Source organism: Coregonus lavaretus (genome assembly GCF_964263955.1).
Source record: "Coregonus lavaretus genome assembly, chromosome: 6".
NCBI classification, from domain to species: domain Eukaryota; kingdom Metazoa; phylum Chordata; class Actinopteri; order Salmoniformes; family Salmonidae; genus Coregonus; species Coregonus lavaretus.
Window position 1 is genome coordinate 6,372,439 of NC_139993.1, and position 21,174 is coordinate 6,393,612.

Below are 21,174 nucleotides of genomic sequence, written 5' to 3' on the forward strand. Positions count from 1 at the left end.
TTTTATTTTTGTGTCAAATTGCCAGTTGACAACCCATCCCTTACGGGATTAACTGACACAAACAAACATTTCAATAATTCACTGTGATAATTTAGTGATCATTCTATCTTTAAACTGTGCTACATACAAAACATGAATATTGGATTTGGACATGCATTTAAAACCAGTAATACTATATTAAATGAGAGATTGGACACCCTTTTCATAACATGTCTTCGTCTCATTGACAGGTCATTGTTATTAAGAATATGTTGTTAATTGACTAACCTGTATAAAGGCTAAATGTATTGCGTAGCAGTTTTGTAGCAGTGTGTATCTATGTGTCTAAGTGGAGCAGGGGGCACTGAGGGAGGTGGTACTGTAACTGTACTCACCAGGTGTGGGCTTTGGGTAGATTGTTGGTGTTGGCATCGATCTGGTGGATGGTGAAGAGCCTGGGCCCTGCGGCACCTGGAGGGTAACACACACACACACACACACACACACACACACAGAGAGAGAAAAAGAGAGTCAGCATAAATTCTCAGGCTGTCCATCATTCCATTTCTCTACACATAGATGTCAGACAGTTCAGGACAGTTGACCAGTTGAACTCACTGTTTAGAACATGAACAAACATGGCTGCTGTTTTAACAACACTGGGTGTATATTTGATATACTGTATATTTTCGTTCAGAAAGCCAGCTGGGTCGGCCTCAGACACAGACAGAGACAGACAGAGACATACAGGCAGGCACACACAGACAGACCGACACGCAGACACACATACACAGAGACTCACACACACAGGCACACACGGCTTGCACAAAAAGATCAACTCTCAAAAACGCACACTCAGAAACACACACACAGCTGCACTCTGAGGTCTTCTGTTCCCCCAGGGCTTCCTGTCTGTCTGGATTTAACCAAACCCACTGAGGTCGACCACGACTCTGTCATGGAGACGGGGTCACCTCAGGCAGTCTGAGAGAATCAGTGTTTTCCACTAGCATCGGCCGTCGGCTATATAGCCAGTTACAAACTCACTTTCAGCTGGGTACTTTTCCCACTTAAATTAATTCGTTTTTTTTTTTACAATTCGCAAGTCAGAATTTTACATATTCTAGCGATCTATTGATAGGACAGGCGCCTGTCAGTCACAAAGTGAGCGATGACAGGGATGCACCGCTGGTTTGACAGTCTGCTGTCTGTCCCGCCTCCCGCTACCTGGGTGTGTGTTTTGTGTACGCTGTGGTTACAGTCACGTCTTTACACGGAGGGTGAGAGCATGATGCTCTTTCATCGTCTATGAGTCAATTTGGTAGAGCATGGCGTTTGCAACGCCAGGGTTGTGGGTTCGATTCCCACGGGGGGCCAGTATGAAAAAATAAAATAAAATGTATGCACTCACTAACTAAGTCGCTCTGGATAAGAGCGTCTGCTAAATGACTAAAATGTAAAATGTAATTTGCACGTCCCATATAAATGTGGTGATGAGTCGAAATCCACTTAGCCTATTGTTTTCTGGCACATTCATTTATTTTCTTTCGCGTATTTCATATGCAGCCACAAAGTGCTAGTGCAAAGGCTTACTGTGATTTGATTGACAAAACATGACTAGTTTAGAACTGGTGTCGAACTGACTGAATAAAGTCGATCTCATATATCCTTGCTATTCATAAATCATACAACGTCGCATTGGTAAGATAGCCGTTCATTTGGCTCCCTAATTTGCATACTGGTAGGCTTTTTGGTGATCATCTGCAGATAAATTCTGAAAACAATCAATGAAGATGGTGAATCCTCCTCACTGCAGGTACAATAGGTAGGCTAGTGGAGCGATAGCCTCACTCTGCTCCAACATTTGATAAAAGAAAACAGATTTAATTGTTTTAAAAGCTAATGATGCTTACAGTTGCTTCAGAAAGTATTCACACCCCTTGACTTTTGCCACATTTTGTTGTGTTACAGCATGAATTTAAAATTGATTAAATTGAGATTTTGTGTAACTGACCCTACACACGATACCCCATAATGTCAGTGGAATTTTTAAAACTAATTAATAAAAAATTTAAGCTGAAATGTCTTGAGTCAGTAAGTATTCAACCCCTTTGCTAGGGAGGTTTTCCAATGCTTCGCAAAGAAGGGCACCTATTGGTAGAACAAACAAAAAAAGCAGAAATTGAATATCCCTTTGAGCATGGTGAAGTTATTAATTACAATTTGGATGGTGTATCAATACACCAAGTCAGTACAAAGATACAGGCGTCCTTCCTAACTCATTTGCTGGAGAGGAAGGAAACCACTCAGGGATTTCACTTTAAGGTCAATGGTGACTTTAAAACAGTTAAAGCGTTTAATGGCTGTGATAGGAGAAAACTGAGGACGGATCAACGACATTGTAGTTACTCCTCAATACTAACCTAAATCACAGAGTGAAAAGAAGGAAGCTTGTACAGAATAAGAAATATTCCAAAACATGCATCCTGTTTGCAATAAGGCACTAAAGTAAAACTGCAAAAACATGTAGCAAAGAAATGAACTTTATGTCCCGAATACAAAGCGTTATGTTTGGGCCAAATTCAACACATCACTGAGTACCACTTCATATTTTCAAGCATGGTGGTGGCTGCATCATGTTATGGGTATGCTTGTCATCGGCAAGGACTAGGGAGTCAAGATGCTAGAGGAAAACCTGGTTCAGTCTGCTTTCCAACAGACACTGGGAGACAAATTCACCTTGCAGTAGGCCAATAACCTAAAACACAAGGGCAAATATACACTGGAGTTGTTTACTAAGACAACATTGAATGTTCCCCAAGTGGCCTAGTTACAGTTTTGACTTAAAATCGGCTTTAAAATCTATGACAAGACTTAAAAATGGTTGTCTAGCAATGATAAACAACCAACTTGACAGAGCTTGAAGAATTTTTTAAAGAATAATGTGCAAATATTGTACAATCCAGGTGTGCAAAGCTCTTAGAGACTTACCCAGAAAGACTCACAGCTGTAATCGCTGCCAAAGGCAAAGGTATTGACTCAGGGGTGTGAATACTTATGTAAATTTGCAATTTCTGTATTTCATTTTCAATAACTTAGCAAACATTCCTAAAAACATATTTTCACTTTGTCATTATGGGGTATTGTCTGTAGATGTGTGAGAAAAAAATCAATGTAATCAATTTTGAATTCAGGCTGTAACAACAAAATGCGGAATAAGTCAAGGGGTATGAATACTTTCTGAAGGCACTGTAAACACACCACCCATTCTCCACCCCCACCCCCCCCAACACACACACTCCCCATCTCTTTACCTTGTAGAGCCTTGAATCCCTGCAGTGGGACTCTAGATGACCCGGTAACAAACTGCAGCAGTCTGGCCCTCCTCTCCTCATCGTAGGACTCCACGGCCTTCCAGAACCACTTGACCACGTTGCTGTCCGTGGTGCAGTGCTTCAGACGTGTGTTGCACTTCCAGTCCGCTATGTCGATCTTCCCCAGGCCACACACTATCAACTGGGGTAGGGAGGAGAGGGGAGAAAATAGTTGATTAGATGGTTTGAAGGGGTGTATATTCGTGGGAAATAGTATGATAGCTGTCACCTTTCATTTCATTTAAAAAGTATATCCCATGGTCTCAGATTCATTATGGAACCTTTTCCCCCCCATTCAGGATACCCACACAAAGATGTATGCTCTTGAGAAATGATGTCATGCTTCCAGTAAGTGAATCATTTCTTTCCTAAACCATGTTAAATGCAACTGTCTACATACCTCTAGTTCCTTCTCGTCAAAGGACTTGAGCAGGTGCTGTGGGATGACCTCGTTGAAGCCCTTCTGCAGGGCCAGGAACTGAGCCTCGATGCCGTGGAGGAACCGCCAGTTCACATACAGCCTAGAGAGAGAGAGAGAGAGAAGGTAAGACCTAAGTCAATACAACATTGCAACATGTGAAATCCACGCAGCAGTTCAACCAAAACCAGGGCTGGGGGACACGTCTGGTGCTGTGCTGGTAATCTTGGGAAGACAGAACCAAATTCAAATTTGGTTCTGGGGGGGGGGGGGGGGAGCGTTGAGATTTGGCCTAGTGCGAGAGGCGAAGTCCTTTGAAATCCTTGGCCATCTATGAGCCAATAGAATCCCTCCCCTTCCGAAATTCAAAGATGCCAGGTAAAAACCATCTCCGCTTCATCGTGATTCGTCCAAATAACAAGTGACGTAAAAACCAGCGTGCCAGAGGAATTATTCCTCTTAACCCTCATATCCCCTATGTTCCCGACAGACGTAACTTCAGTTACGGATGGGGGAAGAGACTACTGTGCTGGTAGCTGCTGTCTTGGTTGGACCAGGTCTCTCTTGAAAAATTCATTGTATCACAATGAGACTAACCTGGATAAACAAAGGTTAAATCTAATTTAAAAAATGACACCCATTGATTGTAAGACAAACGACATCATTCCATCACAAGGTATGTTTCAGGTGTATACTTGAGATGTGAGGGATGATGATGATGGTTGCTGTGTGTATTGTGTTGGTTGTGTGTACGTGCATGCGTGCGTGGACCCAGGCAGCGGCTGCGGTCTCCTCCTCCATACCTGACATACTCCTTCTTGGTGTCCTCGGAGACAGAGACACTCTTGCCGTTGGGCTTCAGTTCATGCTGGATGATCTCTCCATAGGCATTGTGCTCCACACAGAATGTATGGTCCAGCACCCCTGTAATGTCATTGTCCCTGGAGGGGAGAAGACGGAAATGTTAGTTAATAGTTGGACGTTTTAGGATGTCTTGTCAACAGAGGGCACTAGTGTTGATGGGAGAGTAGTTTGTTCATGGTGTTGTTTTAGTGGCATTTCATGGATACAAAACAACCAACAACATGTCAGTTTAAGGTTGGAGTTTGTATACAAGTGCAAACTCATAAACATTACACACATGCTATCCTGTGTGTGTATGAATATGTATGGCTGTGCTTGTATGTATGTCTCCGGGTGTTCACGTAAGTTCAATTGTGCATAATTGTGTCTGTGTGTATATGTGTGCATCTGTGTGTGTACGTGTCCAGGGCTCTAAAATCAATTTTTTTTGCACTGGTGCTCCCAACTTAAAGTTAGGAACACCACATACAATTTAGGACCACTAGAAAATACGATTTTTTAATTGATTGAGATAGCCTTTATTGGGCCTATATGAATTCTAGCAATTTTTTAAGCAGATTTTGTGCCCTAGAAACTAATATGTAAGCCTGTAAAGGCATTTGTTTATTATAATTAGGTTTCTACATTGTGTAAAAGCACTGTTTCCTATTGAGATGCATTATATTGAAAATTGTACACTGTCTCTTTAAGAATGTCAGTGACATTTGATTGACAACATGCAAATCAGTCATTAATTCATTGCTATGATCATTGATCTTCTGAAGAAGCTATCCCTTTTCCATTCTTTCAGTGCCCCCAAATGTTTGCATATACTTGTAAAGTTACCAGGTTGTTAGCTAGCTAGCTAATAAGGTACCATGACTGAACAAGGTGTTAACGGCACGCGAGTCATTTTAGAACGGCCCACGACATGGTTTATGAATGTAAAATGCGTCCTGTCACTGGAGATGCTTCCAGCTGCAGCGCCAATGCGCTATAGAAGGAAGAAATGTAGCGCAGATAATATGGGTCACAACCTTTGAACAGTTTGGGATAGAGACGAGAATAGTTTTTTTTTTCTTCTCTAGGGCACTCGGAAACAGCGATACAGTGAAGCCTAATCATTACAACAATTATTATCTGGCAGTTTTTTTTTCTAGGCCCACTGATGCTCCCAAATTAACATTCCAAGTCACACAGCAAAATATTTAGGAGCATATGCGCCCAAAATGGTCGCACTTTAGAGCCTTGTATGTGTCTGCTTGCATCGGTGTCTCCTACTCACAGGATCCAGACGAGGCTGTTGTGGAGGTCTGGGTCGACTGACTCCATGTCGTCCAGGGTGATGGGTTTCCCCAGCAGCTGTTTGTAGAAGGGCAGGGTGAAGCCCCCGTCTATGTAGTGGCCGTGGAAAACCGCCATGCCCATGATACGACCCACAAAGTGGAAGTAGGACAGGTGCTCCTGGAGGAGAGGAAGGGAGAGATGAGGTTGGCATCGATGCATATTTTGGGGATTGACGTGTGAGTGTGGTCACTATTGTGTTGTAGAGAAAAGCTTGATATAAATGTAGCTTATTATACCGAGGTCCCTCCCCTCTGACCTTCTCATCCAATGAGTTCACGAGGAATCAAGAAAATGCTATTCACATTCTCCCCATATCTCCACCTCCTTCAGTCTCCCTCTCTCCGGAATTCTGTATGCGGCTCATTCTCCTTCCTCCTCTCTGTTATTATGTGTCTCTCTATGTATCCATTTCTCACCGGGTTGACAGCGCTGTCGGGGTTGATCTGCAGGGTGTAGATGTCGTCTCTGGAGTACTGGAACAGGCCGTAGTAGGGGTTCAACATCTCATGGGACAGCAGGTACAGCCACTCCCTATTGGACAGACAGACATCTTGTCAGTCACGTGACAACAGCATAATAAACACACCATTATTTTGGGTTGCATGTTGGCCACACGCCCCACAAAAGCTTTTTTAACGTGAATTTCCACAGAGGTTGTTTGTTTCTGGACTACTGCCCTATGAGCAAATGTTGAAAAGACATTGAAAATATGTTGAAAAGTCATGTTTTTGGTTGAAAAGACATTGAAAACCATTGATTGACTGTTTTGCTCACTAGGTGGACCTCATGGTATTACTGAACAGTGTTTGAGCCTGGTGTGGATGACTGCAGTACCTGGCCACTCCTCCGTAGTCCAGGCCCTCCTCTCCTCTGAACTTGACCATCAGTCTCTTCCACAGGTCCTTGGGACGCATCTTCATCACCTGGCGGTACGACTCCTGTAACACAACAAACGAGGGCATGGGTATGTTAACCTTGGGTGTGTTCACTAGGAACCAAACGGAACCAAACGGGGAGGGTCCTACCTGAATTGATCCAATAGAAACTCTAGTTTTTGTTGCAAAATGTTTTGCTACAGTTTGCACTAAGGAATACACCCCTAATCTTAAAATGGGCCAACCTGCAGGCCATTCATCTTGACCCTCAATCATACTGTTTCTGTTCTAAACAGTGAGTTGTTTTATGCAGCAATAAGAGCAACAGTGGATTACAATGTGCCGGATCCGAATTCCACCAAAATCTTTTTTTTTTTCTTCTTTCTTTTTTTTTTTAAGTGGGGCAGAGAGTACAACAATATGCAGTCGACAATTTACCATTGTCATAATACTCCCTCAGATTAGTCGACTCACCATCCAGAACTGTTTGACAGCGCTACACTCCTCTCCTCTTTCGCTTTCCCTCTTTCTCGCTCTCTTGTTCTCTCTCTCCTGGTAGACTAGGCCCTAGTGGTGCCTGGGGGAAAGCAGCAGGAATGCACCAACACCATGACATCTGTGCCTGGGCAAGAGAGTGTGTGTGTGGGCTCTATGTGCACTAGCACCCTTTACATTACGTAAGGGCCTTCTCTCTCTCTCCCCCCCCCCTCGCTCTCACTCCCTCTCTCTTTCCTCTATCAGGGTCCAGAGAAACTCATGAAGGCTGCCATCAAAAACAAACTCCTGCCACCACAGCACAGAGCTGTGAGGAGTGTTGCAACTGTGAATGCAGCAACGCACAGGAAGCAGGCTCGAGGAGAAGCAAGGGTTATTAGTTAGGAAATTACAGTGCACTGGTCAGTTGCAAACAATGCCATCAGTCCCTGTTGAAAACCAGACTCAATCGCAGGCAGGGTGCACACACACATACTCGCTTTGCTTTCTCGCACTTGGTTTCCCCCTGGCTGTCACGTCCCGAGGATTGAGTCATATTTTCTCATTGCTCAAATTGTACCGCCGAGCGATGTCTGTCCCCGAAACTTGCCACTACGGCCTCCCTCCCACTCTCTCATCCTGAAAGAATGCCTTGCCGTGGAAGAACAGAGGATTGGGAGGAGGAGAAGGAAAGATGGAGCTGTGGTGTTTGAAGGGGCCTTTTTGGCTTGGTTTATACTGCGAATCGAAACTGCACAGTTGTCGTAGGCCTTTTCTTGTAGACTGTAAATGGGTGCAAAGCAACCTAGAAATCGTATGGGTGTGCATGTTTGAAACTTGTAACGGAGTGTGTTTAAGTATGTTTAGATATATTTTCACTTCTTACAGTATAAAGGCTTGTTTGGGTTTTATGAGCATGCACTGTATTATAATTTTTACATGTATGCATTTGAGTGTGTACACTGAGTATACAAAACATTAAGAGCACTTGCTCTTTCCATGACATAGTCTGACCATAGTCTGATCCCTTATTGATGTCACTTGTTAAATCCTCTTCAAAATCAGTGTAGGGGAGGAGTCAGGTTAAAGAAGGATTTTTAAGCCTTGAGACATGGATTGTGTATGTCTGCCATTCAGAGGGTGAATGGGCAAGACAAAATATTTAACTGCCTTTGAACGGGGTATGGTAGTAGGTGCCAGGCGCACAGGGCTGTCAAGAACCGCAACGCTGCTGGGTCTTTCACGCTCAACAGTTTCCCGTGTCTATCAAGAATGGTCCACCACCCAAAGGACATCCAGCCAACTTGACACAGCTGTGAGAAGCGTTGGAGTCAACATGGGTCAGCATCCCAGTGGAACGCTTTCGACACCTTGTAGATTCCATGCCCTGACAAATTGAGTCTGTTCTGAGGGCAATATTAGGAAGTTGTGTGTAGGCTACTTTAAAATGTATGCTTGATTTGTGGTAGATGAGTGAGTTATGCCTCTCAATGTAAAGTGAAAAAGCACTACCTATATACATGCAAATGCAATCCATTACGATACAGTATAAATTAAGCCATCAATCATACACTTGTACAGGGTTTTCACACAGGGTCCCTTAGTTTACCTCAAAGATCTCCTCGCGGCAGACCTCGATGCGACAGTGTCCTGCCTGGGGCTGCTGATTGGACAGCTCCTGCCGGAGGATCTTGAGCTTCTGCACCAGGTCCCTCTTGTACTTGGGCACGGTGAGGCACTCGGCCTCCTCGGGGAGCTGGGCTGGGCACAACACCGGGACCTGCGGGGGGGGCTGCTGCTCCTTCAACTGGTTCGACTGACGACTACTGGGGAGGGAGACACGAGCAGAAATGATAAAATGTTAACAGTAAAAGAATGCAATATGAAATCAAACATTTTACATTTGAGTCATTTAGCAGACGCTCTTATCCAGAGCGAATTACAGTTAGTGAGTGCATACATTATTTTTTTTATTTTTCATACTGGCCCCCCGTGGGAATCGAACCCACAACCCTGGCGTTGCAAACGCCATGCTCTACCAACTGAGCTACATCCCTGCCGGCCATTCCCTCCTCTACCCTGGACGACGCTGGGCCAATTGTGCGCCGCCCCATGGGTCTCCCGGTCGCGGCCGGCTACGACAGAGCCTGGATTCGAACCAGGATCTCTAGTGGCACAGCTAGCACTGCGATGTAGTGCCTTAGATCACTGCGTCACTCGGGAGTCATCAAACACAAGACAATTATAAAAATATGGTATGAAATGATTAACACTATCTTTCTCTCTCTCTATTGTGTATTGTTTTGGCAATAGTGGACTGCTCCTTTAATGGCAATGCAGCTTATTTGAATTTAGAGAGCGAGAAAGAGAGAGAGGTGGTGTGGACTGTGGAGAATACGGGGTTAAAAGTGCACGTGTTCAAAAGAACCCCTTCAGGGAAACCTTAGGACTTCCGACAAGCCCTTTAACTGGAACTTTATAGAACCCCCCCTCTGCTATTTCTCCTCCCCAAATCTCAGAGTCAATCTGAACTAGATCTTTGGCTAGACTGGGACTTCACTGCACGTCAAGGTGATATTACCACAGGGCCAAGAGAAAGAGAAAGAAAGAAATAAAAAGAAAGAAAGAGAGAGAAGAAAAAGAGATGCACACAAAGGCCAAGTGTTGTGAGCTGTGAGGTGCTGGTGGCTGGCGCCTCTGGGCTCTCAGCTCGTGGTAGACGAGAGGGAGTTGTGGTCTGTCTGCCTTTTGCCCTCCGCCACCTCATTCTCTCCTTCCCTCTCATTCGGTGCTGGCAGACTAATTAAATATGCAAGCTTCGCTTGGTAAGACACCTCCGTTTCCCTTTAAAGCCTCAAAGCGCCTTCAAAGTGAAACTGGCGCCTTCGTCGCTGCCCTCTGCCACCCTGCCCCTGGCTAACCGCGGCTGGGGCCACCGCTGCCCTGGCCCTGTACCCACGTCAATCTATGCCCGTATGGGATGGTTACATGCCTGGATGGGCCTCGTAAAAACACAATTCACTCAACAACAAAAAAAAGGGCCAGAGTTTCCAACAGGACAGTACTATACAGAAGACGGAGCTCCTAATAAAAGGACCTACTGTCCAGTAGAAGTACAGTTGTGGTTCACAGAGAGGAAGTTCTTTAAACCTGTGTCTGAGAGGGGAGGCCACAGACAGAACAGAACATAGCCACCCACACACTTTCTCACACACCCTCGTTCACCCCGTCACTCCCTCATTCTTCAGGGGTGGGAAAAAAATAAGTGTTATATTTGGAGTTCTCCAAACTAAACGGGCCCAGTGTTCCGCTGGTCGGTATCCCTGTATAATCAAGTCAGCTGGTATTTATTTTATTGGCAGTGTCGAGGCCCTTCCATGTCAAAGTGAGGGTAAGGCTCGGCTCGCAGGGCTGAAAACCACTTTAGGAAGACACACACGGAAAAGAGGCCCTTAAACAAAATGGAATGAGTTTCTCTTGGCTCGGGTTGGGAAGCCCTTGAACCATATAATAAAGCATCATTTGAGCGTTTTCGTCCAGGGCACGGTGTAATTAAAAATAAGTTTCGCATATTTCGCCGTCTCGGGTTCCCAATTCGGAATGACCTCGGCATATTTCTAACTGTAAATATAGAAGTACAAGTGCGGCTCAGTCAAAAATCACTCTGGCACGGAGACACACGAGGGGAAAGAGTCGAGGGTTCCTTTCTGGGACGGGGCTCGATGAAATACGACTATCCGGGTAGAAAGACAAACTTTCAAATTCAATCTAGGAGTATTATTGTTATTCCAAGGTAGGAGAACAAGGCGAGGCGAGAGCGAGCGTTGCCAGAACAGAATTCGCTGGACCGAAGCGGTCACGATCATGAAGTTGGCACAGGTTCGGTACAGAGGTCCCAGCGAATCAAAAGCTCCTTTATTGAGCCTGGCGCTGGCGGGTGCTGGGAGCACTAGCCCGCTATAACCTCTCTCTCCCTGGCCCTTTACACTTGGTGTGAACAGTGGGGAGAAGGCCGCCAAGGGTCGTCCAAGCGGCGCTGCCGTGCTGACTACTACCCACAAAGGAGAGTGTGTGTGGCGTGCCGTGGCGCTGGAGGTCAACCCTCAATCATCTTCCCTGGCTCCGGAAAGGAGGGGAGATGTTCCCATTGGCAGTGAATGGGAATGGATGGCTAAGTTCTCCCTAAGGGAAGACAAGGGAAGTATTGCACATCCAAGTCATCCAAGGACTACCCTAGCCCCACAAAGGTAGCTTTCACAAGCCTGGGGCTGCCTCACTGTCTGACACTCAATCAGAGCCCCCATAGACACTGACAATAACACTGCTTACAGACAGGATGTTTGTAGTATTTAGGCTACATAAAATGCATCTATGCGCCAAAGACACAAACAAAACATGAAACTAAAAATACATAAAGACCCTGACAATATAACGCTCTGTTTACAGACAGGACGTTTACAGTATTTAGGTGACATACAAATGCATCTATATGCCACACACTGTGACACAAAGAAAACACAAAACATTAACTTCAAATATATAAAGATCGCTTATAAAGACAATTATTTTATTCATTCACTCGCCTTCATTTCACCAGGTAAGTTCAACGCCTCATGCGCACCAAATATAAACGACTTGCTTGAAAAATATAACGCAGACATTGACGTAATGCTGCAGAAATATACATGTGAGCGACAGAGACACTGTGGCTGAGTGCAGACCACAGCAATGTGGATGTGTGAGACTAGCAGTCTGAAGGTATTTTCCAGTCTGAGGCTGAACCAGCCAGTCAAATTAAAAAAAACGGTCGGTGCTGTGTTGACAAAACAGCAGGCAAATGCCACTCCACCTGATCATAGAAATATAATCTATTTTTTTCTCTATTCTATCGATTATCTTTCTATCCCACTGACCCCCAAACCACTAGCAGTGGGTTAGTCTGTCATCTCAGTCTTTTTGATTATCTGATTTAAATGAATTCATCTCTCCATCTTTCTACTCTTCTCCATCACTCTTCTTTCATTCCTCCATTACTCTCCTCCTTTCATTCACTCCCTATCCCTTTCCTCCACATCCAATCACACCTCTATTACCACTACCTCTCTCTCTCACAAATCACATCTTATTCTACCCCTTACTCTCTCCATTCCTCTTTCTCCTTTTCTCCTCCACTCACTCGCTCTCCACTACAGCATCCCTTCATTTCCTGGCCACTAGTCTAGGTAGGGTGGAGAACGCAGGAGTGAAAGAAAGAGGAGAGAGAAAGAGCGAGAAGAAAGGGAAGAGAGGAACCTCATTGCAGAACAGTAGTCTGCACTTTGGCGCATAACTCTCACATTCCTCTCCTTCCACATCCTTCTTTCTCTCGCGCTCTCTCATTCTCTAAATCTCTCCCTCTGTCTGGTATACAACTATGCATTGAATTCCTTCCTTTCCAACTTCTTTCCAGCCTTGTAAAGTGTGACAACGTAGCGATAATGACAAAATCCTATGTTAAACACGCCAATAAGTGGTCAGGCTATTTTCCTACCTTTGCCTTACATGGAATCAAATAAGAACTCGAAACCTCAATCAAAAACCATAGCAGCATTAGCTAGGGACTCTGTACCTTTCCGTTTTTCTAGGGGTCACACACACTGCAACACAGCATACTGTCACCACACAGTCTTTAACAGTGAGGTAACACTTATGGTGAGGTCATCATCTACAGCATGTCCTCTCTGAAACAAAATTAAATGGCCCAAGGAATCCCCGCAAAAAACATTTATCAAGCGTGTTGTGGGCCACGGCGGTTTGTTGGGTGAAATATTCTGAAATCCTGGGGCTGATCGAAGACAGATGTGCTGCTGATGGCAGGCCAGGCCTGGCTGCAGCACCGCTAGGCTAGGCTAGCTAGCTAATATGTTTTCCAGCAGCTCAGAGCAGAGCTTTCTGGGATGGGCCAGTAGGGGTGTTACTGGAGCCAGGGGAGCCCTCAATGTTTGGAGGGGGTGACACACACACACACGTAAACATGCATACACACACCATCATAAACTCACACATAATTGTGCAAACACACACTCAATTCTTAAAACAGGGTTCACACACACTTTGTCCTCCCTCCCGGTCACAGATAACTCACTCTGCTCCCCAGACAATGCTTCTATCAGCTGCATCATCTGGTCTCACTTGGTCTGTTTACTTGCCTGTTTTTCAGTCAATAAGGACTGTTTATAGTTCCGGCTTAGAACCAGTCAACAATCAAACAAGATGTCCATGTTCTGCTAAATGCTTTTAATACCCAATAAAACACGATTGTGCGAGTGCCAACAAAGCAATAAAATATAGAAAATTGTGTCTTCATAGAAGGGTACTGACTGAGGGGGTGGAAGAAATGTTGCCGCATTGTAGCATTGCTTAAATGGAGTGTACACTAGTAGTCTGGGGGTTAAATTCCAGGGAGAGAGACGATTGGCTCCTGACTAACTGCCATCTGAGGAGAAAAGTAACACACACATACACACACACACACACACACACACACACACACACACATTAACACACCTGTGCTCAGCACACACACACTAACACACATTAACATACACACACACACACACACTAACACACCTGTGCTCAGCACACAGGTGCTTATCCCTACTTGTATCTACTTCCACAGCTACACAGACAGCTCTCTAACAGTATTTGGTGTCTTTTAAAAATACTAAACAGCACTAAACACTAGAATACAGTAGGGTAGTGACTAGTGATGTAACACACTTTGAGGTACAACAAAGGCCTAAACATAGCCAATTAAATAAGACACTATTGGAGCCGACTGCTGCCACCAAATGTATATTATGCAAGTCTACAATATGTGGTAGTTTATTACTTTGGTTTGCATTGCTTTACTTTTCCCTCATCTGTGAATAAAAACGACATTCCAAGTATCCAAAAGCAGCTTCTTTCAGTGTGGTGCAAATATTGCCCTCGAAAGGGAATAAGACAGCGTTGTGCATCACCGTAAACTCACTAAGCTAGCTCCCCTACCGGCGGCCATTTTGACACATATGGATACTATTCGTGCCGAACGACCAGATGTTGATTTCACAAACACGCATCTCGTGCCAGGCGCTGTTATTGCAAGGTTTCGACTGAGAATTCTTATTTTAAAAAAATAATAATATTAAAAGTAAAATTACACATATTCTTTATGGAAGACAAGAAATTCAAGCTCCCTATATCATAGCTTAGATTTACCTCGTTCCAAACGGGGTTTAGCTACTGCCAAATAAAATAAACAGTCCCTTCACCTGCTCCCTCCTTGTCCATCTTACTGTGTGCAAAGCAGCGTGGGTAATAGCGTGATAACTGGACCGTTCCACTGGGGCGCACGGTACACGACTGGTGTTTGAACAGCTGCTCAGAGGGGGGGGGATACCAGCATGCACACACGACACGACACGACACACACACACCTACCTGCTGGCTTTCTGCAGAGAGATCTCTAGCCTAGCAGCATCTGATCCACATTACAGTGAGTTTCCTCAGTAGTGGGATGGCTCCAGCCCAGAGGCCTTTAATGGCATGCCACTACCTGTGGTTCAGCTGAGGCAGCTCACTCACGACTGTTTGCGCACAGACAGACAGCCAGGAGTGTGTGTGTGTTTGGTGAACCTGAATGGCATACGTGAAAATCAACAGTGGCGAAGCTACACACACAGACGGCCCACTGGTAGGGTCACACGTGTCAGCGTTTTTTTCAGCCTGAACTTACGCTGCTGTCGTGATGTGTGTGTGTCAGTGTGTGTGTGTCAGTGTGTGTGTGTGTGTGTGGTGAAAGGTTGCCGAGTTTGCACACACTTGTGTCTGGTTGAGTGGTGTGTGTCAGTGTCGTTGTGTGTCACCCCCTGAAGAGTGTGTGTGTGTGTGTGTGTGTGTGTGTGTGTGTGTGTGTGTGTGTGTGTGTAGGGTGGAGGGTTACCTGAGGTTAGTGTTCTGGCTTTGGCTCTCCATGGCCACGCGGGAACCGTTTGGACCAGGGCCGTTTGGACCAGGGCCGTTTGGACTAGGGAGGAAAAGAGGGAGAGAGAGAGATAGAAAGAGAAAGAGAGAGAGCGAGCGCGAGAGAGAGCAACAAAACAACAGTGAGATAAAATAGTACAAAAAGACCTTGGGCTATCACACAGCAGACGGATTCACTAGCAGCAGGTAGAATTCTTCCTCAACATTTCTGCTACCATGACATTTTACTGTGATCTAGAAAATAAGCAACCCCAGTGTTTTCAGTTACAACAAAACACCTGAGTAGACCACTAGATTAGAAGTAAAGACCCCTGCTCGAGTCAAAGGTCACAGCCTGAAACAGTGACAGTGTTTGCACTCACTTGAGGACCAGGTGGAGGTTGGCGGAGAGGCGCGGGTCGGTGAACTGCGTGGTTCGGTTGTTGTGGTCCACAAAGTAGACGCGTCCCGTTGCCGTGTTGCGGATCTCCCAGCCCGGCGGCAGAGGACCCAGCTCCTCACAGTTGACGTTGCTCAGATCCCTGGGCAAGAAAATAGGACCACAGGAGACCATGAACACAACTAAACCATAACCACATAACCCCATTGCTCACTCAACATAGGATGCTAAAACAACAAGGGTATAACACAATGAGCATAATAATGCAGTATTTACAACTATTATTATCATTATACTTTATTAAGTATTAATCATCTAGGTTAATGAGAGTATATTATATTTTATAGTGTAAGAACCAGGCTATTATAGTACACATCGACTTGTAAGCACAGCCACTATTGTTATCCATATTTATTCTACCAGTTAGGTAGGATTATTGAGTGCAAATTCTCTTTTCCAAGTATACAACAATCTTTTCTTCTAAGTATAAAAAGGACATCCCAGAGGCGTGCCTAAATTCAACTCAACAGAGTTGGATCGATCGCAAAACATCTGAGAAAACACTTGAATAAATTCCAATAATTCCCTATCTCTCTCTAATCCCCCATAGACCTACATTATTTTCTGTTGAAACCTAAACCCTGAAGTGGGATGTTTTAACTGTCCACTAAGGACTCATCACTAAAACAGTCTGCACATGCTGCCTGGCTAAGCGGTTTCATGACATAATGGGTGTTTGTAAAGCGTTCTGGGCCAAATTACCATGATTCAAGGTTCAATCTTACGGACATAGAATCTCTGAAGATCAATACTTCAATATGGTAATTATTTGGGATAAATCGCTGTGCTTGTGTATTAGCGCATCAATGAACAAGAAATACTCAGTGGAGTGTTCAATTGAACCTTTGTGCAAAACAGTTACGGAAGGTGAGGAAAGGTCAGGGTACACAAGCAGGGTTGTGTTCATTAGGCACCAAACAGAAGAAAACGGACTGAAACAAGGAAGTCTGCTTGGAGAGGAGAGAGGGAGTGACAGAGAGAGCACGACAGAGAGGGAGAGACAGTGAAAGAGAAAGAGATTGTTATATGTATGGTTATTTTGAAACTTGATTATTGTTGTCCCATTGACAATATTGATTATTATTATTTTAATTATGTTAATATTGTAAATCTCCAAAGTAAGCTTTGGCAATTTGTACATTGTTATGTCATGCCAATAAAGCTAATAGAGAGAGAGAGAGAGAGAGAGAGAGAGAGAGAGAGAGAGAGAGAGAGAGAGAGAGAGAGAGAGAGAGAGAGAGAGAGAGAGAGAGAGAGAGAGAGAGAGAGAAAGACAGAGAGACAGAGAGAGAGAGAGAGAGAGAGAGAGAGAGAGAGAGAGAGAGAGAGAGAGAGAGAGAGAGAGAGAGAGAGAGGTGAGTGTGAGTGTTCATAGCAGACTGTACCTGGGCACTCGGGGGTCGTGCCATGTGCTGACGCCTGTCTGGGTGTGGAGGAAGTACACCTGGCCCTGCTGGGTGGTTCTCTGCTCTGTGAGCGGGGACACAGAAAGACAACACCGTGAGAAAAGCAGAGGGAATCTTAAATGGAACACTCTTTTTTTCTTCAATTCTTTCAACTTAAAATGGCACACAAATGAGTATTTATGTTCTAAAAATATGGACAGGACACCAAGTGTATGTGTACCACCCGGTATGTGTGCACTGACGGCGACAAGGCACCGGTGTGTATGTGTGACTCTTTCCTGCACATGTAGTCCCTCATTCATCCCCATTAACCCTCCATTTCCTTCTGACACAACACATATCCCACCCAGCTCTCTCACCTCTCACTCCCTCAGTTTTTGGAAGCCACACCCAACTGGTCAGAGTCAGAGACTGAGTCTAATGAGAAAAATGCCCTCTGGCCTTAAGTGAGTCACCTCTGCCAAGCACACTGGGCATTTTCAGGGGCATGGATCACCGCCATTCTAACTGAATGGCATTCATCACCACCCTTATAATTTCCTTCACAGACTCTCTGGTTCAGTTCTTCTACAGAGCTCAGTGTTGAACCTTGAGTTTATTCAGTTCAGCACTGAGAGGCCCAAGAGCTCTGCAGGAGATATACACTGAGTGTACAAACCATTAAGAACACCTGCTCTTTCCATGACATAGACTGACCAGGTGAATCCAGGTGAAAGCTATGATCCCTTATTGATGTCACTTGTTAAATCCACTTCAATCAGTGTAAATGAAGGGGAGGAGACCGGTTAAAGAACAATTCTTTAAGCCTTGAGACATGGATTGCGTATGTGTGCCATTCAGAGGGTGAATGGGCAAGACAAAAGAATGAAGTGCCTTTGAACGGGGTATGGTAGGAGGTGCCGGGTGCACCGGTTTGTGTCAAGAACTGTAACGCTGCTGGGTTTTTCACGCTCAACCGTTTCCTGTGTGTATCAAGAATGGTCCACCACCCAAAGGACATCCAGCCAACGTGACAACTGTGTGAAGCATTGGAGTCAACATGGGCCAGCATCCCCGTGGAACGCTTTCGACATCTCCATGCCCCGACGAATGTTTGTTATACTCAGTGTATACTCATAATTAATACAGTTGCTAAGTTAGAATGGGCCCTGTGTAGCTCAGTTGGTAGAGCATGGCGCTTGCGACGGCAGGGTTGTGGGTTCGATTCCCACGGGGGGCCAGTGTGGAAAAATAAAAAATAATATATAATAAATAAATGTATGCACTCACTAACTGTAAGTCGCTCTGGATAAGAGCGTCTGCTAAATGACTAAAATGTAAGTTGTGTTGTATATAAGAATAGAGGTAGAAATAGAGGATGGGGAACTTCCACAGAACAGGGAGATTATGGTGACTGGTGGGCTGGTATTGTAAATTAGTGCATTGCTACAGTATATTAATAATGGTGCAATATACTTGACTGTTGACATCCAATGTGTCAATGTTTTTAATTGTATCTGTCCCTATCAAATTAATCTCGTCCTCAGGCTAACCGCTACCACATATACAGAGAGAGAGAGAATCAGCTGGCGGACGAGACTACTAGCAAATAAGCTATTATATACATAAATTAACTGTGTGTTGGTCTCTGGCTGTGAAAGTCAAACTGGTCCAAAACTGTGTGCATGGGGTGCTCGAAATAGCAGCAATCCATAGCAACAGCCTAGCAACCACCAGCCTGTAGTAGTTAAATCATATTGCATAATGTATGTAATACTTTCCATCTGCTGAGGCTGTACAGCGGGAACAATAATAATATCTGACACTTTGACAAGGGCAGACTTGGGGTTGACCAAAAACACACAAATGAAAAACAGTTCCCCTCAAATGCACCCTTTCCTGTCCTCCACATGGGGGAAATGTTCTCTCTCTCCCTTCCCCTCAATTGCTCCCCTCCCCCTCTCTTGCTCCCCCCATCTTTCCCCCGCTCCCCCCCATCTGTCCCCCACTCCCCCCCTCTTTCCCCCGCTCCCCCCCATCTGTTACCCGCTCCCCCCCATCTGTCCCCCTCTCCCCCCCATCTTTTTACCCGCTCCCCCCCCCCCCATCTTTCCACCGCTCCCCCTCTCTTGCCATCTATCTTTCTCTACCTTCCTCTCTCCGTCCCTCCTCTGTGGGAATATCACTCGGCACTGCGAGAACATTTCAGAGCGCTGGGAAGTATTCGCAAACATGGGGAAGAGAGGAGAGAAGAGGGGGAGAGGAGAGGGGAGGGGTGAGGAGAGAAGAGGAGGGGCCTGCGATGATTGCAGCTGTCATGATGTGGTGCTGTGGGAAGAGGGGAGCTGAGCGAGGGAGGGAAGGAAGGAGAGAGAGGGAGGGAGCTGAGAAAAGCAGGGAGGGACAGAGGGGATCTAGAGAGACAGGGAGGAAGGGGTGAAGGCTGTGGTTGTAGCAGCAGGGAGATTGCTGTACTACACTCTCAAAGGCTGATAACAAAGCCATGTTTGACCTGGTATTACCCTGCTACATGGATACTGCAAGGTCCACTAATTCCTTTCACTGAGAATTACGGTGTGTGTGTGCGTGTTCATGTGTGTGTGACCTGCTCACTGTAACTCTGAGTCAGGTCAGTTGAGGTGTGTGTATGTGTGTTTATGTAAGCATGTGACTGTGCTTACAGAAGCCTTTGGCACATCATGCTGGCTGAGTGAGCTACCATGTGTCTCGCTCTTCCCGATAATGAGTAACTGTACACATATCCCTTAGGTAGGTTAGGCAGAGGGTGTTGTGTGTGTCTGAGTGCACCCCTGTCCTCTGCCCTTTCCATATCCCTTGGGTAGGTTTATGCGGGTTTGTAGGCTAGTGTGTGTGTGTGTGTGTGTGTGTTTCTGTGTGTGTGTGTGTGTGTGTGTGTGTGCGCGCGCGTGCGTACGTGCGTGTGTGTGTTTCTGTAACCACATCACTTGACCACCATATCCCCCAGGCAGGTCAGGCTGTGTGAAAATTAATGTTTATACATGAATGTGTGCGTTAGTGTATATGTTTGTATGCAGGTCTTTGTATGCAAGTATGTTCGTTTTTTTAGTGTGTCTCACCGTATCCCTCTGGCAGGTCCGGCGGGGTGTGGAGGTGGGTCCTGCTCATGTAGTTCCTGTGTCTCTGGGAGCGGACGCGTCTCTCCTGGACCCGCGGGTCACTGCCACTGCTGGGCAGCACACCGATGGCCGCCCCGTTGGGGGTCATGACCGGCGTGTTCTCATCCACCACGCAGCTGAGGGGCCGCCCGGAGGGGCTGGAGTACTCAGACGCCGGCCTGGAAAGGAGGGGGGACACAGAGGTTGAGATAATATCTAAGTAAGTGTGCACATTTGATGGGGCATTGTTTGTGTGTGTGTGTGTGTGTGTGTGTGTGTGTGTGACGGTGTCGGACTGTGTTCGTCCCCCTGCCTGTGTGTGTGTCTCAGTGGCAGTCTATGAGTGGCAGGAAAACAACTGATAAGACGACTGGTCAAAGGGGAGGGAGTAAAGGAGAGGAGACACGAGAGAGAGAGAGCCCCCCTCCACTCCCCCAGACCACTTTGTCTGGCCATCCAGGGCCACTGACGCCTTGGTTATCTCCTTCGACAAACCCCCCCAACCCCGCCTTAACCCCTGCCTCACCCACCTCCTCTCCCCTAACCCAATCCCACCATCCAACAGCACACCCCTCCCCCTCCCCAGCCCGCTTAAAGCAAAATAGGAAGGCCAGCTCCAGAGCAGTAATTTATTTGCTTACTTCCCTATCGGCTCCACTGATACGGGTGCCCTGTAAGGAAGGCGACAGTTGTTCCAGGAGAAAGGTGGGCCAAGCCAAACCTGGCTGGCCCTATTTAGGGGGCTGAGCCTTTCAGGAAATTGATAGGAACTCCCTCATTAGGCTACCCAGTGACTGTTTTGTTTTCCTTTTACAATAGTGCATGGATGGCCTATTTTCTGGGGCAGTGAGGCACAATATACTACTAGACAAGCTTGTTGACGTTGTGTTGTGGCATAT

At 45.7% G+C, this 21,174-nt stretch overlaps 1 protein-coding gene across 3 annotated transcripts in view; it reads right to left on the minus strand.

Annotated features, from left to right (window-relative positions):
* Positions 1–21,174, minus strand: part of LOC311131623 (E3 ubiquitin-protein ligase SMURF2-like) — a 73,372-nt gene that overhangs the window by 2,872 nt on the left and 49,326 nt on the right. For 2 of the 3 annotated variants that reach the window (XM_084164698.1, XM_084164697.1), the window contains exons 8-19: positions 20,237–20,454; positions 17,139–17,223; positions 15,677–15,835; positions 15,274–15,357; positions 8,920–9,136; positions 6,796–6,899; positions 6,378–6,492; positions 5,900–6,078; positions 4,575–4,712; positions 3,754–3,874; positions 3,294–3,495; positions 375–450 (exon numbers count right to left, since the gene is read on the minus strand). In XM_084164698.1, the coding sequence (XP_084020824.1) occupies positions 375–450; positions 3,294–3,495; positions 3,754–3,874; positions 4,575–4,712; positions 5,900–6,078; positions 6,378–6,492; positions 6,796–6,899; positions 8,920–9,136; positions 15,274–15,357; positions 15,677–15,835; positions 17,139–17,223; positions 20,237–20,454 (1,698 nt within the window). The remainder of the gene's footprint in view (positions 1–374; positions 451–3,293; positions 3,496–3,753; positions 3,875–4,574; positions 4,713–5,899; positions 6,079–6,377; positions 6,493–6,795; positions 6,900–8,919; positions 9,137–15,273; positions 15,358–15,676; positions 15,836–17,138; positions 17,224–20,236; positions 20,455–21,174) is intronic. The other variant, XM_084164699.1, reaches the window with a different exon arrangement.